The following is a 15728-nucleotide window of genomic DNA, read 5'->3' as shown; positions in this document are numbered from 1 at the left end:
TTCTTCTCCTCTTTCGTTTCTTTTTCTCGTCTCGACTAGAGGCTTGTTCGACCACTGGCAAACATTATACCGAGGAACCGAACAGGGCATCTCGTTTATTTCAATTTAAGAAAGAGAGCAACAAGAACATTGTTATGTGATGAACTTTTGGGTCTTGTTTAGGACGTTCTTGGTCAGTTGGTTTTCTGGAACTTTTTTTCGCTTTTGATATATATTTTTTTTATTTGTATTTATGTCTTAGAATTCAATTATATATTAAAGTTGTGATGCAGTTTTGCTTAACATTGGTTGCTGTATTATGAATAATGATTAAAGTATTGTTTTTATATATGTACTTTCAACTTTGGTTCATTTTAGTTCATGTACTTTCAAAATATTCGCTTTGATCTCTGTATTTTGATAGAGTTTTCATTTTGGTTCCTTAATTTTATTTTTAATCTCATTTTTCTATCACAATTTAAACACGATACTAGGCAAATATATTTTTTGAAATGTAATCATGGTTATATATTAAAGAGTTTTCATTATGTATAGTATATGTGTTAAAGTTTTGCTAATAGATACTAAAATAAACATTTTGAAAGTATAAGGACTAAAACGAATCAAATTTGAAATTATAAGAACCAAATTAAAACCGTGAATACTTGTTCAAAATTCATAGTACCTTAATCAAAATGCATTCAAGAGTGAGACTATTCAGAGATTGAACTTACATTCATTATTTATATCTATTAACAATGGCTGAAGTGATATATTTGTAATGATTTAAAATTTGAACCTTAGGTTAAAAATCTCCTCACTTTCAATTTTACCCTGGAAGAAAACTTTACAATAATCATCACTCATTATTAACGATCCAACTAAGTAAGCTAATTGACTTGAAAGGTTCTATTAAGGCCAAATCCTCCCTTCCCAATGATAAATTTACCAAAAACAATAATTAATAATTTCAAATTTAACTTTAAAATTTTAATTTTATTAAAATTATTTTCAGTAAACCATCAACCTCTAGAATATCAGCGTCATATTTACTATTACATTTGGACATCATCATTATTTAGGCAAGTGAATGGGCTTTAAAATTAAAAATAAACACCATAAAAACGATGATATGGAATAATAAGGAAAACAATGAAAAATATGGTATGTAAATAAATATCCGTATTTACTGTATTTAGAAAAAAGAAAAAAAGAAAAAAAAAATCTGCAACTCGACAAAGAAACGCCATTCCTTATCAACAAGAAAGAGGAACTTCCAAATTCCAATGACCTTAAAAAAGAAAAAATAAAATAAAATAACAATTAACGAAATTAATTAATTAATTAAATTAAATTAAGAAAATTAATTTTCCTTCAACTGCAAGAGAAGATGGAGAAGTTTTTCAGATTTGATGCACCAAACTCCATTGTTGGCTAAAGATGATATTCAACTGAACGCCATCCAGCCCTTTCTTTCTCTCTGTGTTTTGCCGTTCCGCTTCCATCTCTCTCTCTCTCTCTCTCTCTCTCTCTCTCTCTCTTAGAATTTGATCGGAACTTGAGCTTGTCAACGGCCGGCGGCGAGAGGGATGGCGGCAGCGGTCGGAGGAGGTAACGGAGGTGGTGGAGATGTGTCGAGGGCGCACGCGGCTATGGCTTTGGTGCAGTTGATCAATGGAGGGTACCATGTTATTACCAAAGTCGCCCTCAATATTGGGATGAACCAGCTCGTGTTTTGTTTGTTCCGCGACTTGTTGGCGCTCGCGATTCTTGCCCCTGTTGCTTATGTCCGGGAGAAGTATAGTTATCATTTCTCCCTATTTTTTCTATCTCTTTCTCGTCGTTTTTCTTTGTTGAAATTAGTTGTTTGGATTTTCGTTGGCTTATCTGATCGTCGTTTTGAAAAATTTGATATGGCGTCATTTGATTCCTAGGATCATCACTGTTTGTGTGTATTTTCTTGAGAATCGGACTCTGCTTCTTTTGACATTCGATGGAAGGTGAAATTTAGGTAGATCATGGAAGTTCGAATATAGCAGCATATAGATCTTTCATTTCACTTTCGACCTTTTTGGCGTCCCTGCGATTGCTGATTGAATAGGCGAGTTTGAGGAATAATTTACAGCTTCTGATAGTATTTAGGACTTCCTTTTTAATTGCTCAGGCCATGATTGGTTATATGTTTCAACTTCATGCTGACTTTTGAGGTAGTTTCTTCTTTTCCCCATGAAAATTAAAAGAATTAAGTTCGTTATCTATTGGTGACCAATGATTATATCCATTGACGACTGTAGGATAATGCATGCAAAGATTGCAATGTTTTTATATGGGTATTCGGTAATTACAGGTTTTAATTTAGAAGCACGTATATAAAAATCCAACCATCTGTATTTTTATCTACCATACTATCGTTCTTATACATTTTATTAAAATGTTTGGCTCTCTGGTGTCCTGAGGATGGACATTTTAACATCTGAGGTTTCTTCCTTTTCTTTTTAGGCGGGTTCGTTTGCCTATGACTCGAGACCTCTTCGTATCGTTCTTTATTCTTGGTTTAACGGGGTAAGGTTATATACCTTTTCAGTTTTGACATGTTCTTCTTTTGTTCTATGCAGTTTTTCATCAATGAAGTACTACTTGCTTCTTGTAGAAGGAGAAGTATTTTTATGAAACTGGAGAAACATTCTATTTAGTACTTTTTTTTTCTTGTGACAGGATTTTTGGGAACCAGCTTCTCTTTCTTGTTGGACTGGGTTACACTAATCCAACTTATGCTGCTGCCATACAGCCTGCCATTCCAGTTTTTACATTCCTTTTTGCTGTTATGATGGGGTTAGTTTGGCCTATCTCTGTTTAATTTCATCATTTTACTGAAAATATTGTTAGTTCTTGTTTGAAGTGAGATGGATATATGTTCCTTGTTCTATATCGTATCTTGAATTATTTATGCAGCACAGAGACTGTGAACTTCCTTAAACTTGAAGGACAGGCTAAGGTTGGAGGTACACTTGTTTGTGTCGCTGGTGCCATATTGATGGTTTTATTCCGTGGTCCAGCTTTGGTTGGAAACAGTGAACATGACTTCAACTCGCATAACGAGATAAGTGCGAGGGGTCAGCCAGAGCCTGCTGGATGGCTAATGTCTAGCTTTCTGGAGTATGGCCTCGATTATTTTCACATTGGGGTTTTATGCTTGATAGGAAACTGTATGTGCATGGCAGCTTTCTTGGCCATCCAGGTACTTCACTGATGGTACACCTTTTCTGATAATGAGTACAGCATTCTTTCCTAATTTTAAACAGCACTTGATGAAAACATCTAGGTTCCTTTTGTTTGTGTTTTGCAAAATTGTTTTACTTGGATTGTTGGAATTAGAATCTATGGGGTGAGAAGGATAGATGGATCCCAGGTAGATTGTCCTGAACTGTAACAGAAAAATCAATTAATGATGAAGTCCAGCATGCAAGGATTCCTTAAGCATTGGTACGTAGAAGACTACATGAAAACATAAAAGACGGGATTAAAGCGTTATTCTGCCAAGAAAAAGTTGTTGGGAAACATTTTGTTCCAAATGGAAGCTGATAAGATTCTTCAACTCTTTTTTCATTTGGGTTTTCTTCTAGTTAATTTTGAATATATTATGGCAGAGAATTCAAATTCAGTTCTATCTTAGATATAAATTTGAAAGCAATTAAATGAATATAGTCAGCGATGTAGATGTCACACTACTCATGGTTTCAGAGGTATCTTGTATCTATCGTCTCATTTCATAGTGCACCATTCTGAAATGTTTCGTGCATTGCATTCATACTGCAATACTATTTTTTCTTGGTTTCATAGTCAGCGATGTTTAAAAGATCTCCTGTAAAATTTTAGGCACGGGTGTTAAAGAAGTATCCTGCCAACTTATCTGTCACAGCATATTCTTATTTATTTGGTGCTATATTGATGGTGATCACGTCTTTCTTCATGACCAACGAATCCACAGACTGGAATTTGACGCAATCAGAGTTTTTTGCTGTCCTTTATGCTGTAAGTTTGATCACAGTTTTGGCACTGTACCCTTTAATTTTTACTTTTGAATATTGTTGCTTGTGTAAAGTTTATGATCCTATCAGTTTGGTTTTGAAAGCATGATATCGATATGCTAGCTTGTGCTCTTTATACATTGACTTGAAAACTAAAAATAAGACGAATCAGCTAAAACCGTCGCCTCACCCCACCGGCCACCAACTCCACCACCACAAAAAAGTGGGAAGAAAATGGAGCTTCCCGTGCAAATAGAGATACATTTTTTTGAAGCATTTGAAGTTTTCCTTGGCTTGAAATTTTATCAACAAGAGTGACTTCCAACATTTGCATCACAGTTAATGTAGAAAAAGGGTTACGAAAATCAATTTTCTTTTACAGGGAATTTTTGCATCTGCAATCAATTATGGACTCCTGACATGGTGCAATAAAATATTGGGGCCTGCTTTGGTCGCTCTTTACAACCCACTTCAACCTGCGGCTTCTGCACTTCTATCAAGAGTTTTCATCGGAAGCCCTATTTATCTTGGAAGGTCTGCCTCAATCTTCATAACATTTTATGCATTTTGTTGCAAGTTGTATGTTTAGGTCATTTTACCTCAACTAAAAGGTTATAGGTCTATACCTTTAAAATGGTGCTGTTTTCTGTCTGTTAACAGTGTTCTAGGGGGGTCTCTAATTATTGCTGGTCTTTATTTGGTGACTTGGGCGTCGCATAGTGAGCGACAAGCGACTCTGGTTTTGCTACCTCATTCAAGCAGGTCCTCTGAGCCACTTATTCACAAAGATGCTCCATTGACTAACAAGTTTGCATATCAGATAGGACACATGTTCTCGGGGTCTGCTTCATCACCAAAATCTGTAGATTAGACCAAACTTTCGATGGGATTTTTTATGTAAAGTTTTCACAGTTCAACCTTTTCAAAAGGTGGCCTCAACTCAACTGCGGTTTTGTTTAAAAACCTTCATCTTTTAAAAGCTACAAATGTTGTAATTTTCAATGGGATTACATGATGATTCATTATTCTGCCTGCTCCCTGTATTGCTATCATAATATTTTTGCTGAATAAGCTATCAGAGGTCAAAATAGAAAAGAACCATGTTACTTTATTGTATTTGATTAGCTGCACTGCATAGCGTTTTCTTTCCAGAGATGTCAATAGTTGAAAGTCAAGGCACAGGTTGGCTTGGAACGTGATTCTCACCGAGTGTCGAAGTGGCAGAGTGGCCTTATGGCCCGGTCTACACGCTCCAATTTGTCAAGAAGGAAAAAAATCGAAAAATAGAACAAGGAAATGAAGATTAGTATGGAGTAGTCTTCAAGTATCCAAACTTATGGATATGGATTACTTGCAATGGCTGGAATAGACTAAGAATCACAGACATGCGACACGGATACAATACGGACATGGCGATAGGTCAATTTCTAAAAAAATAGAACATGAGGGACACGTGTCGGACACCGAGACTTGGCCCTTCCAGGGAACAAATGACCCGAAAATTATTATTCTGCAGAGTTTACAGGTGAATACTGTGAAGAGATGAAAGGTACGACTCTGCAACTTCTGTTCTGTTCCACTCTTGGGCCACAGTTGTGCCTCTAGCTTACATAAAGTTTTTACTTATTTATATTATTATTATTATTATTTTGAGGCAAAAGCTTACACAAGGTATTAGGTTGGCAATAAGTACATTTGATTATGTTTATATTTTACATTTAAAATTTAAATTCTTATTTTATTTAAATTCATGATTTAATTTGATAACATTAAAGTTTGTGGATCAAAACTGAGTTTGTTTCCATTCATATCACAAAATTTCGTCCTAGCTTTTATTTGCTTAAACAAGATGAGAACCATTTTCCGAAATGAGAATCATAAATCCCTTCTCTTTTTTCTTTTATTTACTAACTTTTCAAGAAATGAAGAATGGTTCCAATTAAATTTTCTGGATCAAAATTGAGTTTGTTTCTCATTAATGACTCCACTCTGGCAAAAATTTCATCGCAATGGTTTAAACAACTATAATTTGAGTGTAGATTCAATTCGCTAACTATGCTTTAGAAACAATTGAGGATGGAGGAATCGAATTTATGACTTTTTGTTTAGAGGTAGATGTCAAGTATCAATGAGTTAAGTTCATGTTAGCTATTTAGACTTAGTTTCAATCTAGTTCATATAATTTCAAAAATTTCAATTTAGTCTTTATGGTTTCAAAAGTTCCAATTTGATCGTTCAAGTGGTTAAGACATCTATCTATGACCAAAACGTCATAAGTTTGAATCCCCACTCCCACATGTTGTACTAAAAAAAATACAGAATCGTTATTTTAGTTTGTAGCGATTTAGTCCCTATCGTAAATAATTTTATTAAAATTATACGTCATGGTTGAAAACAAAAAACAAGAAATGAAATTAAAAAACAATAAATAAAACATTATCAAACTTACCCTAATTTAGACGAATTATTTAGCTGTCAGTCAGCTTAGTAAATATAGTGAACGAGTGAAGCATCCATTAATGTAATGAAATCGATAGCACCAATGAGTGTCCACTCCTCATTTATATCAGCGACAGAATTCCCCACGCTCCCATTTTAGCGTTTCTACTCCACTTTCCTTCAAAAGATCGCCTCAATTCTGAACTTTTATTCTCTCGCTTTTTTCCTTTTCTATGATGGGGTATCAAGCTTTGTGTTAGACCTCGATTGAAGAGTAGAAACAACTTTCTTCTGTTCCCTCTTCTTCATGTGCACCCCACGAATCTGCAAAAGGCTTTTGTATCTTTATTGATTTTTCTCTTTTCTTTTTCCTCTTCAGGTTTCTACAGAACCGAATAGTTTCTGATTCTCTGGCCTCCCGGTATGTGACGCTTGTTTTACTTCTCTTTCGTGGTTTCTGTGCCTTTTTTTCTTGTGGGGGTCATTTTTTCCCTCTTAATTCCCAGTTTCGTCATTGTTATTGACATATTATTGTGTAGCTGTTGGAACTGGAATCTGAGTATTGAGAAGTTTTTTCTGTATCTGGGTATTTATTTGGCTGCTTTTGGGGAGTTCTGAAATTGATTTTTTATGAAGTTCTTCTGTGTTGTTCCGTCTTCACACTCTGGAATTTTGGAACTTGCCTGCTATGGAATGATGGGCCTGTCTTTTATATGGTGAAAATTGGGTACAATGTATGATTTCAGTCCAATCTTTGTTGCTTCTACTTTAAACCTCTGCAAATTAAAATGCAGATCTTTGATTCTTGTGATTGTGACCTCCATCCAATATTCTTTGCATCTCTTATGTCATAACTAAAGTGACGGGTTTGGAAAGATGGATTTGTCTTTCCCCTCTAGGGAAAATCTTATATTTTAAGTATCTGTTTCACAGAGTTCTTTATGAATAAACTGAGCTAATTGATTTGAGTTTTCTACATTGCTCACAACTGTAAATAGGATTATATTATTACAAGAACTTGATCTTCTGCAAGATAGTTGTGAGTCTTGTGACTGTCAAATGTTTGTATCTGTTGACATTGTAGCATTGAAACTGAAAGAGTAAGATGTTATTTGGAGAGCTCTGGTGTTGAATTTTCTATCAAGTGACATTGTGGGTAGCATCCCCTTTTGCTTAGTTGTTAGACATTGCATAGGGTAAACCGGAGATCGTGCTTCGGTTTTTCTTGGTTCAATGTGTAAGGGGGTCCTTTTTATACGCATTGGAACTCTATTGGCTTATGACTTTCTCCATGAATTCCTTGTCTGATCTTCATCATTCTTCCTATTTGGCAAATCGAGTTTTCTTTTTGAAAAATGTGAGTGATTATGGTTGATGCTGATTGCTTTCCGTCACGGTAATTGCAGGCTTTGAGCTTAATCTTTCCCTGCAGATCCCGTGCGTGTTATCTTAAGCCATAAACCAAGAGCAAAACTCCAATTACTCCATTGATATTTCACTAGAGGAGCTGATGTTAGTAACCAAGCAATGCAGTTATATCATCATCCATACTCATTGGACAGCCAAAAGGTGAGGCTTGCCTTGGAAGAGCAAGGCATTGATTATACGTCGTATCATGTCAATCCTATCACGGCCAAGAACATGGACTCATCATTCTTCAAGATGAATCAAAGTGCAAAACTTCCCGTGTTTAAAAATGGTTCGCACATCATTTTTGACACCATCGAGATAATTCAGTACGTCCTGCTCCTTCCTCCCTACTCCCTTTAAAGCGTTTGCTTCATTAGATGACTTGAAGATTATGGTCATACCATCAAATCTGAAAACAAATGGATTGAATATAAATTACTTGGGAGTACTTCGGAAGTTCCTTCTTAAACTGTATTTTGTTTTTTAAGAATCAATTTTGTGGCATTATCAGTTCGCTCGGGATATCCCAGCAGGCTTTTTGAGCTTTTTGGAGTGTCGTGGTTCATATTAGAGACCGTTGGAATCTGATAGGGGAGGTTCTATTGTTCCCTCCTTTTCGTGATAAGGAAATATTATGTGTTAGAATTGTTTCTTTCCTATTTTGTGGGGATGCGGTATGCATACTGAGGGAAATAATAGAATCTCTAAGAGTGGTCTGGGAGCTTATTATATTTAATACATCCAGTGTCGGTCTGTTTCTAAGGTCCATTTTTTTTTTTGTAATTATCAAGTGTTTTCTTTTTGGATTGGATCCCCTTTCTTTAGGGGAGCCTCCTGTCGTTGGGATATCCTTTTTGTATGCCCTTTTATATTCTGTCTTTTTTCATTTTTCTCAATAAAAGATTTGATTTCTCGTCAAAATAAAAAATTGAGTGAAAACATATTTTTGTTAACTGTTTTGTTAGATTTGTTTTTCTCAGTCATTTCTTAGTTTGTTGCTTCTTGTGACCTGTTGAAATTATTTCAGGCTCGTGAATATTGCATAATAATCTTAACATTTACAAGTCATTTAGTCACAATTTCTGAAGACCGTATTTTTCGAAAGTAAATAAGTGAGCAATGCTGCATAACTTTTTGAAGTAACGTTTGTGATGTTACTCTGTTCAGGTATATAGAGAGAATTGCAGTTGTTTCCTCAGGGACCAATAATATAATACTGAGCAGCGGAGAAGTTGTGGAATTGATGCATAAGATACAAGAATGGAATCCGAAATTCTTTACGCTTGCCCACATCCCCGAGAAGTACCGCCTTTCGGTTACAAAATTTATAAGGCGGGTGGTGATTGCTCGGATGGCTGAAACTCCCGAAATGGCTGCTGCATACCATCGTAAGCTGCGAGAAGCGTACGAGACCGAAGACGAATTGAAAAACAAAACTGTTGTCAAACAGAGCACTGAACATCTAATCAGACTTCTCGACGAAATCGAATTGAGACTAGGCGAGACTGCATACTTGGCAGGGGAAGAGTTCACGATGGCAGATGCTGTGTTCATCCCTGTGCTGGCTCGACTCGTGGTGTTGAATGTAGCGGACGAGTATATAGGCAGCAGACCGAACATCGGTGAGTATTGGATCTTGGTGCAGCAGAGGCCAAGCTATAAGAAGGTGATTGGGAAGTACTTCAAGGGGTGGAGAAAGCACAAAACTCTTCTGAAAACATGGTTCTTTGTTCATGTGAGAACCTTGCTGAGGAGATATTGATGGAGAAATAGTTAATAAAGTCATTACAATTTTATTTATATTTATATTTTGTAAATGAGGGAGGAGTCATAGGGGTAAAAAGGTCAAGTGTATGTATTTGTTTTGCCATTTTTTACCTCCCTTTTTGTTATTTGTGTGTTTATTTTTCTTCCTTCTTGGACAGGGGATTGGAGGTTGAATCTTTGATTTGGATTATTGTTATGTGGTTTTCAAATAAGTGGAATGCTATTACATTTAAGGCAATATAACTTGGCTGAGATACGTATCTTCGAGTATCAAAATATATATTATCATCCGAAGGGATGAGGATTTGAACTTACAAACTTCTTACGGGGTAGAATTGTTTCTGTTATTGAACCATGCATGATTTTGCTTTCAAGCATCAATTTAAGAATATAAATTGAAGTAAAAATAATTGATCGAATCAAGTTTTGATCGATCAATTCGGTTATTCGGTTAATTAGTTGACTTGTATAGCCACCTAATATCACTTAATTGGTTAAGACATCAAGACATCTATCTCCGACCAAGAGGTCAGAAGTTTGAATCCCCACCCCACATGTTGTACTAAAAAACAAGTAGAGGTCGTGTAATTTTAAACTTTTTTGAATATTTTGATTCATTTTGTTTTTGGTAGACTTCTCTTCTGATTTTAACAGTTTGGGTTTGAAGTCGTTTTTTTTCCTCCTTTTCCTAATACTTACAACGAGCAGGGTATGAGATAGAACCTTCAACTTTCGAATAGACACCAAAATCCCCTATTATTACTTGTACCAAATACTAAGGAAACTAAATTGAAAAGTTGATATAAAATTTATTAATATTCAGCATCTTATATCCACATGCATATATACCATACATGACGATACACACACATATAACAAAAATCAAGTACTTAAAAACATATATCCAAAGTTTTCATGATGACATTAATAACATATTACATAACATAACATAGCATTAACCCAAATTAAAGTTGCACACACTTGATTTAAAGTAAGAAAATAAAGAGTTCGAACTTCAACAACAATTAACAGACAGAGAAAGAGAAGAGAGAACGAGATAATTTTAGATCCTTTCTTGTAGATTTGGCTGAATAGGCTGCACTCTGAAAGCAAAAGGCATCTGAGAGTTGAAATCTCTCATTCTCTGATTGTATCCATTATCCATTTCTCTCACACTCTCTCCCATCGCTACCATCTCCTTTTGGTACTGCACTTATATATTCAAATATATATATATAAAAAATTAACCAACTTAATTTGTAATACACTTTATGAGAATCTCAAAGTTTACATTCATTAATTATCAACCTTTATGATCGTATAAGTAATTAAACATATTAGAGTGATTAAAGCACGTATGTTTGATCAAAAGGTCGTGAGTTCAAATCTCCATCTTCACAGTACTAAAATAATAATAATAATAATAACTAAACGTATGTTTTAGACTTGTGTTTTCCGACTTGGTCCCTATTTGTTTAGGGACTTTTAGTTTAGTCCCTTAGGCTTTTTGACATTTTTCAATTATTAAATTAAAATTAGTTAATGATAAATTTACATAACATGATATTTACTCAATAACTGACAGAAGTTCAAGGGAGGAATTAGTTGGCCGTCTTGAGAGAGTTATACGTTTTTACTTCATCCTTCAAATTTTTAAGAATTTTGTAGAAATTCCGAATTCTTTCTCTAAATTAAATTTTTACCAACTCACTCAATATTGTTGGGAAGGATATATAATTAAAAAAATCTTATACTAAAAGAATATATTAAAACATAAGTGACTAATTTTTTTTTTAAATAATAGGGATTAAATTAAAATCTAAATAAATATTAGTGACTAAAACATGTAATCTTGAAAATTGAGAAGGAGATTGGAATTACCAGCTCATAATTGAGGCGCTTATTCTCTTCTTCCATCATTCTTTCCTATTCATATTGAACCAAGAGGATTAATTATTTATCTCATCAGAAAATATTAATATTTAAATTCTAAACACTATTTAATCAAATTGGCTGTAAAAATATATGTTTGGATATATATTTTTTTTAAACTGTCTTTTTGTTAATTTGTCTTTCCATAATATTATTTAATTTGAACATCACACTAAATCGTTTCATTACAACACTAAAAACTAGGAGATATTTTGATTTTAGAAACAATCTTCACAATTTTAGTCGAATTTTGAAAGCAAAATAATATTTTTGAAATAATTAAGCCAAATTATTACCTTTAAAATTTAACCAAGATCATAAAACATTTTAAAATCAAAAGAAAATCTAATGAATATTTCATCTTCTTTTTTCCTTTGCATGTTCTAAAATAAAATGAAGAATTGAATGGATATGGAGTAATTAAATAAAGAGATCAGAGAGCATATATACATACATTTGTCCTCATCATTTTGATGAACTCTGACTGCAAATCACACAGCAAACAAAAATTCAGTTAACATTTCAATAGAAAATTCAAAACGAGAAAATTATTTGACGAGATTTTCCCGGAAAAGAAAAGAAAAGAAAAGAAAAACCTGCTTCTCACGAACACCAGTGAGGCCATTTTCAAGAGCTTCTTCAAGAGCCATGAGTTCCTTGTAGTTCAGAGATGTTATATCTTCCCCTCTCAGGTGTCTGCTTCGTCATCATCATATACATTATTTTTTTTATTATTAATTCACTATAATAAATTTAATTAGAGAAAATAATTCTATTTTTATATTATCCAAAAAATTCTCCATATATATACCTGAGTTCAATCTGCATGTTGTCATTTTCTTTCTTGACTCTATCCATTTCATTGCTCAGATTCTGTAGGAAAAAAAAAACATTTTGGGAGTGTTAAGAATATATATATAAAAAAGAATAAAATTTACCCATGGCAATTTCGAATATGAATAAATAATTAAATATACAGTAATTACTCCTTAAACTTAAACTTATAAAAGACTAAATTTAACTTAGAACTTTTGGGTTTTGCCCTAGTTTCTAGGGAAGAGATCTAGAAGAATGAAACTGGAAAATGAATGTTTTTTTTTTTGGGGTGTCTTAGCTTTCAGTTGAAAAACCCATCAGGTGGAGAAGGTTGTTTTGTTTTCATCAAACCAAGACACATTTATCACCAGATCTGTTCATAGATGTTACATTTCTCTTAGTTTCAACTTTCCTTTTTGATGCAAAATACTAATAAACTATTAAAAACTTTAAAATCTTCAAAAAAAAAAAAAACCCATTACATCCCATTTCTAGATCAATTCATAGATTTGAAACCCCATATTTTCTAACATACTTTTAGCAAAAAAAAAAAAAAAATCCCATTTCTAGATCAAATCATAGACTTCAAACGCCAAGTTTTCTAACATACTTTTAGTATGTATGTATTTGTATGTATATATATATATATATATATATATATAACAAACTCCAAAGCCAAGATCCAAACTTTTTTTAGGGTTTCGCTGCCCCATATCAAAAAGCTTAGATCTTTGACCCTCATGAGAGAGAGAGGATCATCCCACAGCCTAAACAAAAGAAACCCATATCAAATTAGCTTTTAGGGTTTCATTATCCATATCAAAGCTTAGATCTTGCTCATGAGAGAGAAAGAGAGAGAGAGAGAGAGAAAGAAACCTCATGCTTAGCATCCCACAGCCTCTTCCCAGATTGCTTGTGGTACTTATCCAAAATATCAATCAACCTTCAAAAACACACATCCACAAAACAAATTTCAAACAAAATCCAACCTTTAATTAAGATTCAACAACAAGATCCCAAAAAAAAAGATCAAAATTTAACATATGATATATATAATATATTTTTTTCTCTCTCTCTATATATATATGTTAGCTTACGGCGTAGAAGGGCTGCAATATTCATGCATCTTCCCAGAGCTTGCAAAAATGACAAGAGAAACTTGAGCATCACATAAAACAGTAATCTCTTTGGCCTTCTTGATTATCCCATTTCTCCTCTTGGAATATGTCACTTGTCTGTTGCTTGAGTTCTCAATCCTCTTTATCTCAATCTTTCCTCTCCCCATTTTCCTTCTTCTTCTTCTTCTTTCAGCTGAGTTGAATAATCAAAATTCTCTTCTTCTTCTTTGAGTTTGAGCTATGACATAATAATGAAGAGAAAAAACAGCCATTGGCAGAGCTTTAAAAAGGAGAGAGGAAAGGCAATAGAGGAGCATTCTATATTGGGTTTGGAATGTTACAAACTTTCTAAATGATGCAGAATGGGAGGGCTTGTTTATGGGTTGGTGACAAGCCCAAGCCAACTGCAAACCCTTCCTTTTTTTTTTCTTTTTCAATATCAGATGTGATTTAATTTTCAACTTTTGATTTTGGGTCATGTTTTGGCTCTGTTTTAAGTACTTAATTTTTGAAACTTTCATTTTTGTTGCACCTTTTTAACCATTGGGTTTCATCCATTTCTCCATAACTTGCTTTAATTAGTTCATCCAGAATGAAACAAAATCTTCTTTTTAGTTCAACAAATACATGGTTGAACTTTCACGCGGGGGAGAAAGTAATATGTGGCTTATCTATTCAGCTGTACTAAATCGGACAACGTTTCTAGTTTTTGTAGGATTCATTATATTTCAAGATTTGTCATTTTATTACAATGACGGTAAACGATAGAGATTTCGAACCTACAACTTATAATTAAGAGTATCGCACTCACCATTGAAATATAAACTCTAATTCAAATGGCCGGCTTACACCCTTAGGCTTACCTATACAATATAATTGTTTTTTTTATTTAATGGTTATATATATATGATGTGTGGGATAAAAATAAAGTTGGGTACGTAATTACTAATTATCCAAACTTGATGTGTGGGATAAAAATAAAGTTGGGTATGTAATTACTAATATCCAAACTTATAAGTAATTAGGATGATAATGCCTTCAAGGGGTGATCCAGTTGGTAAGGACACGAGGCCTTATAGTATCACTTATCATGAGATCTTCTCTTTATTTGAATCTTTGAATGAGTTTAATATACCAAAAACGATTGATATCTTTCGCATGTCAAAGTCTTATGGTAGGCGCGAGTGTACTAATTAGATAAGAGCTAATTAAGAGTGCTATCAATTATGGATGGTAAAAAATTATAAAAAGACAAAAAAACAAAAAGTAATTATGATGATCATAACTAGGGTTTAGGGGTTGTGTGTTTGAAATGGAAGGAGAAAAAATGATTTTTGAGTGTGGAAGCCCTAGTTGGAGGACACGTGTCAAGTTTAGAGGCATTGGAGTCTGTGATGGCCATGTCCAAGAAAAGAGAGGGGGTTAAGTGAAGAAAAAAAAATCTAAACCATCAAATCAAAAGAAATCAAAGAGAGAAGGGTTTTTGGCTCAAGAAATAGGAATTGATGGGCAAAAAGAAGAGATGGGAAAAAAAGGGTAGAAAGGGAAGAAAATGACCCAAAATTGGCAAAGGGGACAAAGCATTTTCTAAGTGCCATTTTAACATCAAAAGAAGAAAGAGATGCATTCCGAAACAAAAACTGGGTTTTTGAAAGTCATCAATCCAAACCCTATGCCTATTCTTCTTTTCTTCAAAAAGTTTGAAACAAGAAATCCCCTACTTGAACTGAAAGGGAGAGAGAAAAATCACTTTCAATCTAATCAAGAGGTTCAATTGTTTGTATGCCAAACAATTTGCTGTCATTTCTACAATCCTTTAATGATATATATGAAAATGGGTTCTAGAATTTCATGGGTTTTTTTTTAAATAATGATTTAGTTGTCGTTCTTCAACTTTAGTTTATAATAATTTAGTTCTTGCATCTTCGAATTGACAACAATTTAGTTATTAAACTTTAGTATATTGTAATAATTTAGTTTTTGTAGTTCAAAAGTTGTAACAATTTAGTTCTTACTAAATTAACACTTTTGGTCTCTATAATGACTAAATTGTTATGATAGAAGATCGCCAAGATTTTGTGATCCACTGCAGAACGTATTCCTTACAATTTAATGGGCATTCGAACCTCCACGCTCTTCTTTAGTACGGGATTTTGAGTATCGCGTGTCTACCATTTCACGACCAAGGCATCTTGAGAGTGAATCATATTCCATGAATATTATATCTATCTAGTGTGAT

The 15728-nt window shown here is 33.8% G+C and overlaps 3 protein-coding genes across 8 annotated transcripts; 2 read left to right on the top strand and 1 right to left on the bottom strand.

Annotated features, from left to right (window-relative positions):
- Positions 1-1358: 1358 nt before the first annotated feature.
- On the top strand, positions 1359-5042 carry LOC111025937 (WAT1-related protein At4g19185). 2 transcript variants are annotated; one of them, XM_022303864.2, is made up of 7 exons: positions 1359-1777; positions 2479-2541; positions 2695-2811; positions 2932-3217; positions 3856-4011; positions 4390-4541; positions 4668-5042. In XM_022303864.2, the coding sequence occupies exons 1-7, from the start codon at positions 1569-1571 to the stop codon at positions 4876-4878; spliced, it is 1194 nt and encodes a 397-aa protein (XP_022159556.1). In that variant the 5' UTR covers positions 1359-1568; the 3' UTR covers positions 4879-5042. The 2 variants fall into 2 exon arrangements, with proteins under 2 accessions (XP_022159556.1, XP_022159564.1); XM_022303872.2 differs by having other exon boundaries at positions 1641-1782.
- A 1514-nt stretch (positions 5043-6556) lies between these two features.
- LOC111025951 (Glutathione S-transferase family protein) lies at positions 6557-9856 on the top strand. 5 transcript variants are annotated; one of them, XM_022303916.2, is made up of 4 exons: positions 6557-6720; positions 6826-6867; positions 7879-8182; positions 9024-9856. In XM_022303916.2, exons 3-4 carry the CDS (start codon positions 7974-7976, stop codon positions 9616-9618), a joined length of 804 nt encoding a protein of 267 aa, XP_022159608.1. In that variant the 5' UTR covers positions 6557-6720; positions 6826-6867; positions 7879-7973; the 3' UTR covers positions 9619-9856. The 5 variants fall into 5 exon arrangements, with proteins under 5 accessions (XP_022159608.1, XP_022159602.1, XP_022159585.1 ...); XM_022303893.2 differs by having other exon boundaries at positions 6558-6720; positions 7853-8182; XM_022303902.2 differs by having other exon boundaries at positions 6574-6687; positions 7853-8182.
- Positions 9857-10496: 640 nt separating this feature from the next.
- Positions 10497-13797, bottom strand: PI (K-box region and MADS-box transcription factor family protein). Its single transcript, XM_022298534.2, has 7 exons — positions 13469-13797; positions 13248-13314; positions 12367-12428; positions 12152-12251; positions 12010-12039; positions 11505-11549; positions 10497-10830 (listed from the first exon to the last, which is right to left on the bottom strand). Exons 1-7 carry the CDS (start codon positions 13654-13656, stop codon positions 10687-10689), a joined length of 636 nt encoding a protein of 211 aa, XP_022154226.1. The 5' UTR covers positions 13657-13797; the 3' UTR covers positions 10497-10686.
- Positions 13798-15728: the final 1931 nt, after the last annotated feature.

Source organism: Momordica charantia (genome assembly GCF_013281855.1).
Source record: "Momordica charantia cultivar OHB3-1 chromosome 11 unlocalized genomic scaffold, Mcharantia_2.0 BLBB01000011.1, whole genome shotgun sequence".
Taxonomy (NCBI): Eukaryota; Viridiplantae; Streptophyta; class Magnoliopsida; order Cucurbitales; family Cucurbitaceae; genus Momordica; species Momordica charantia.
Note: the sequence above shows the minus strand (reverse complement) of the source record. Positions and strands in the feature narration are given on the sequence as shown.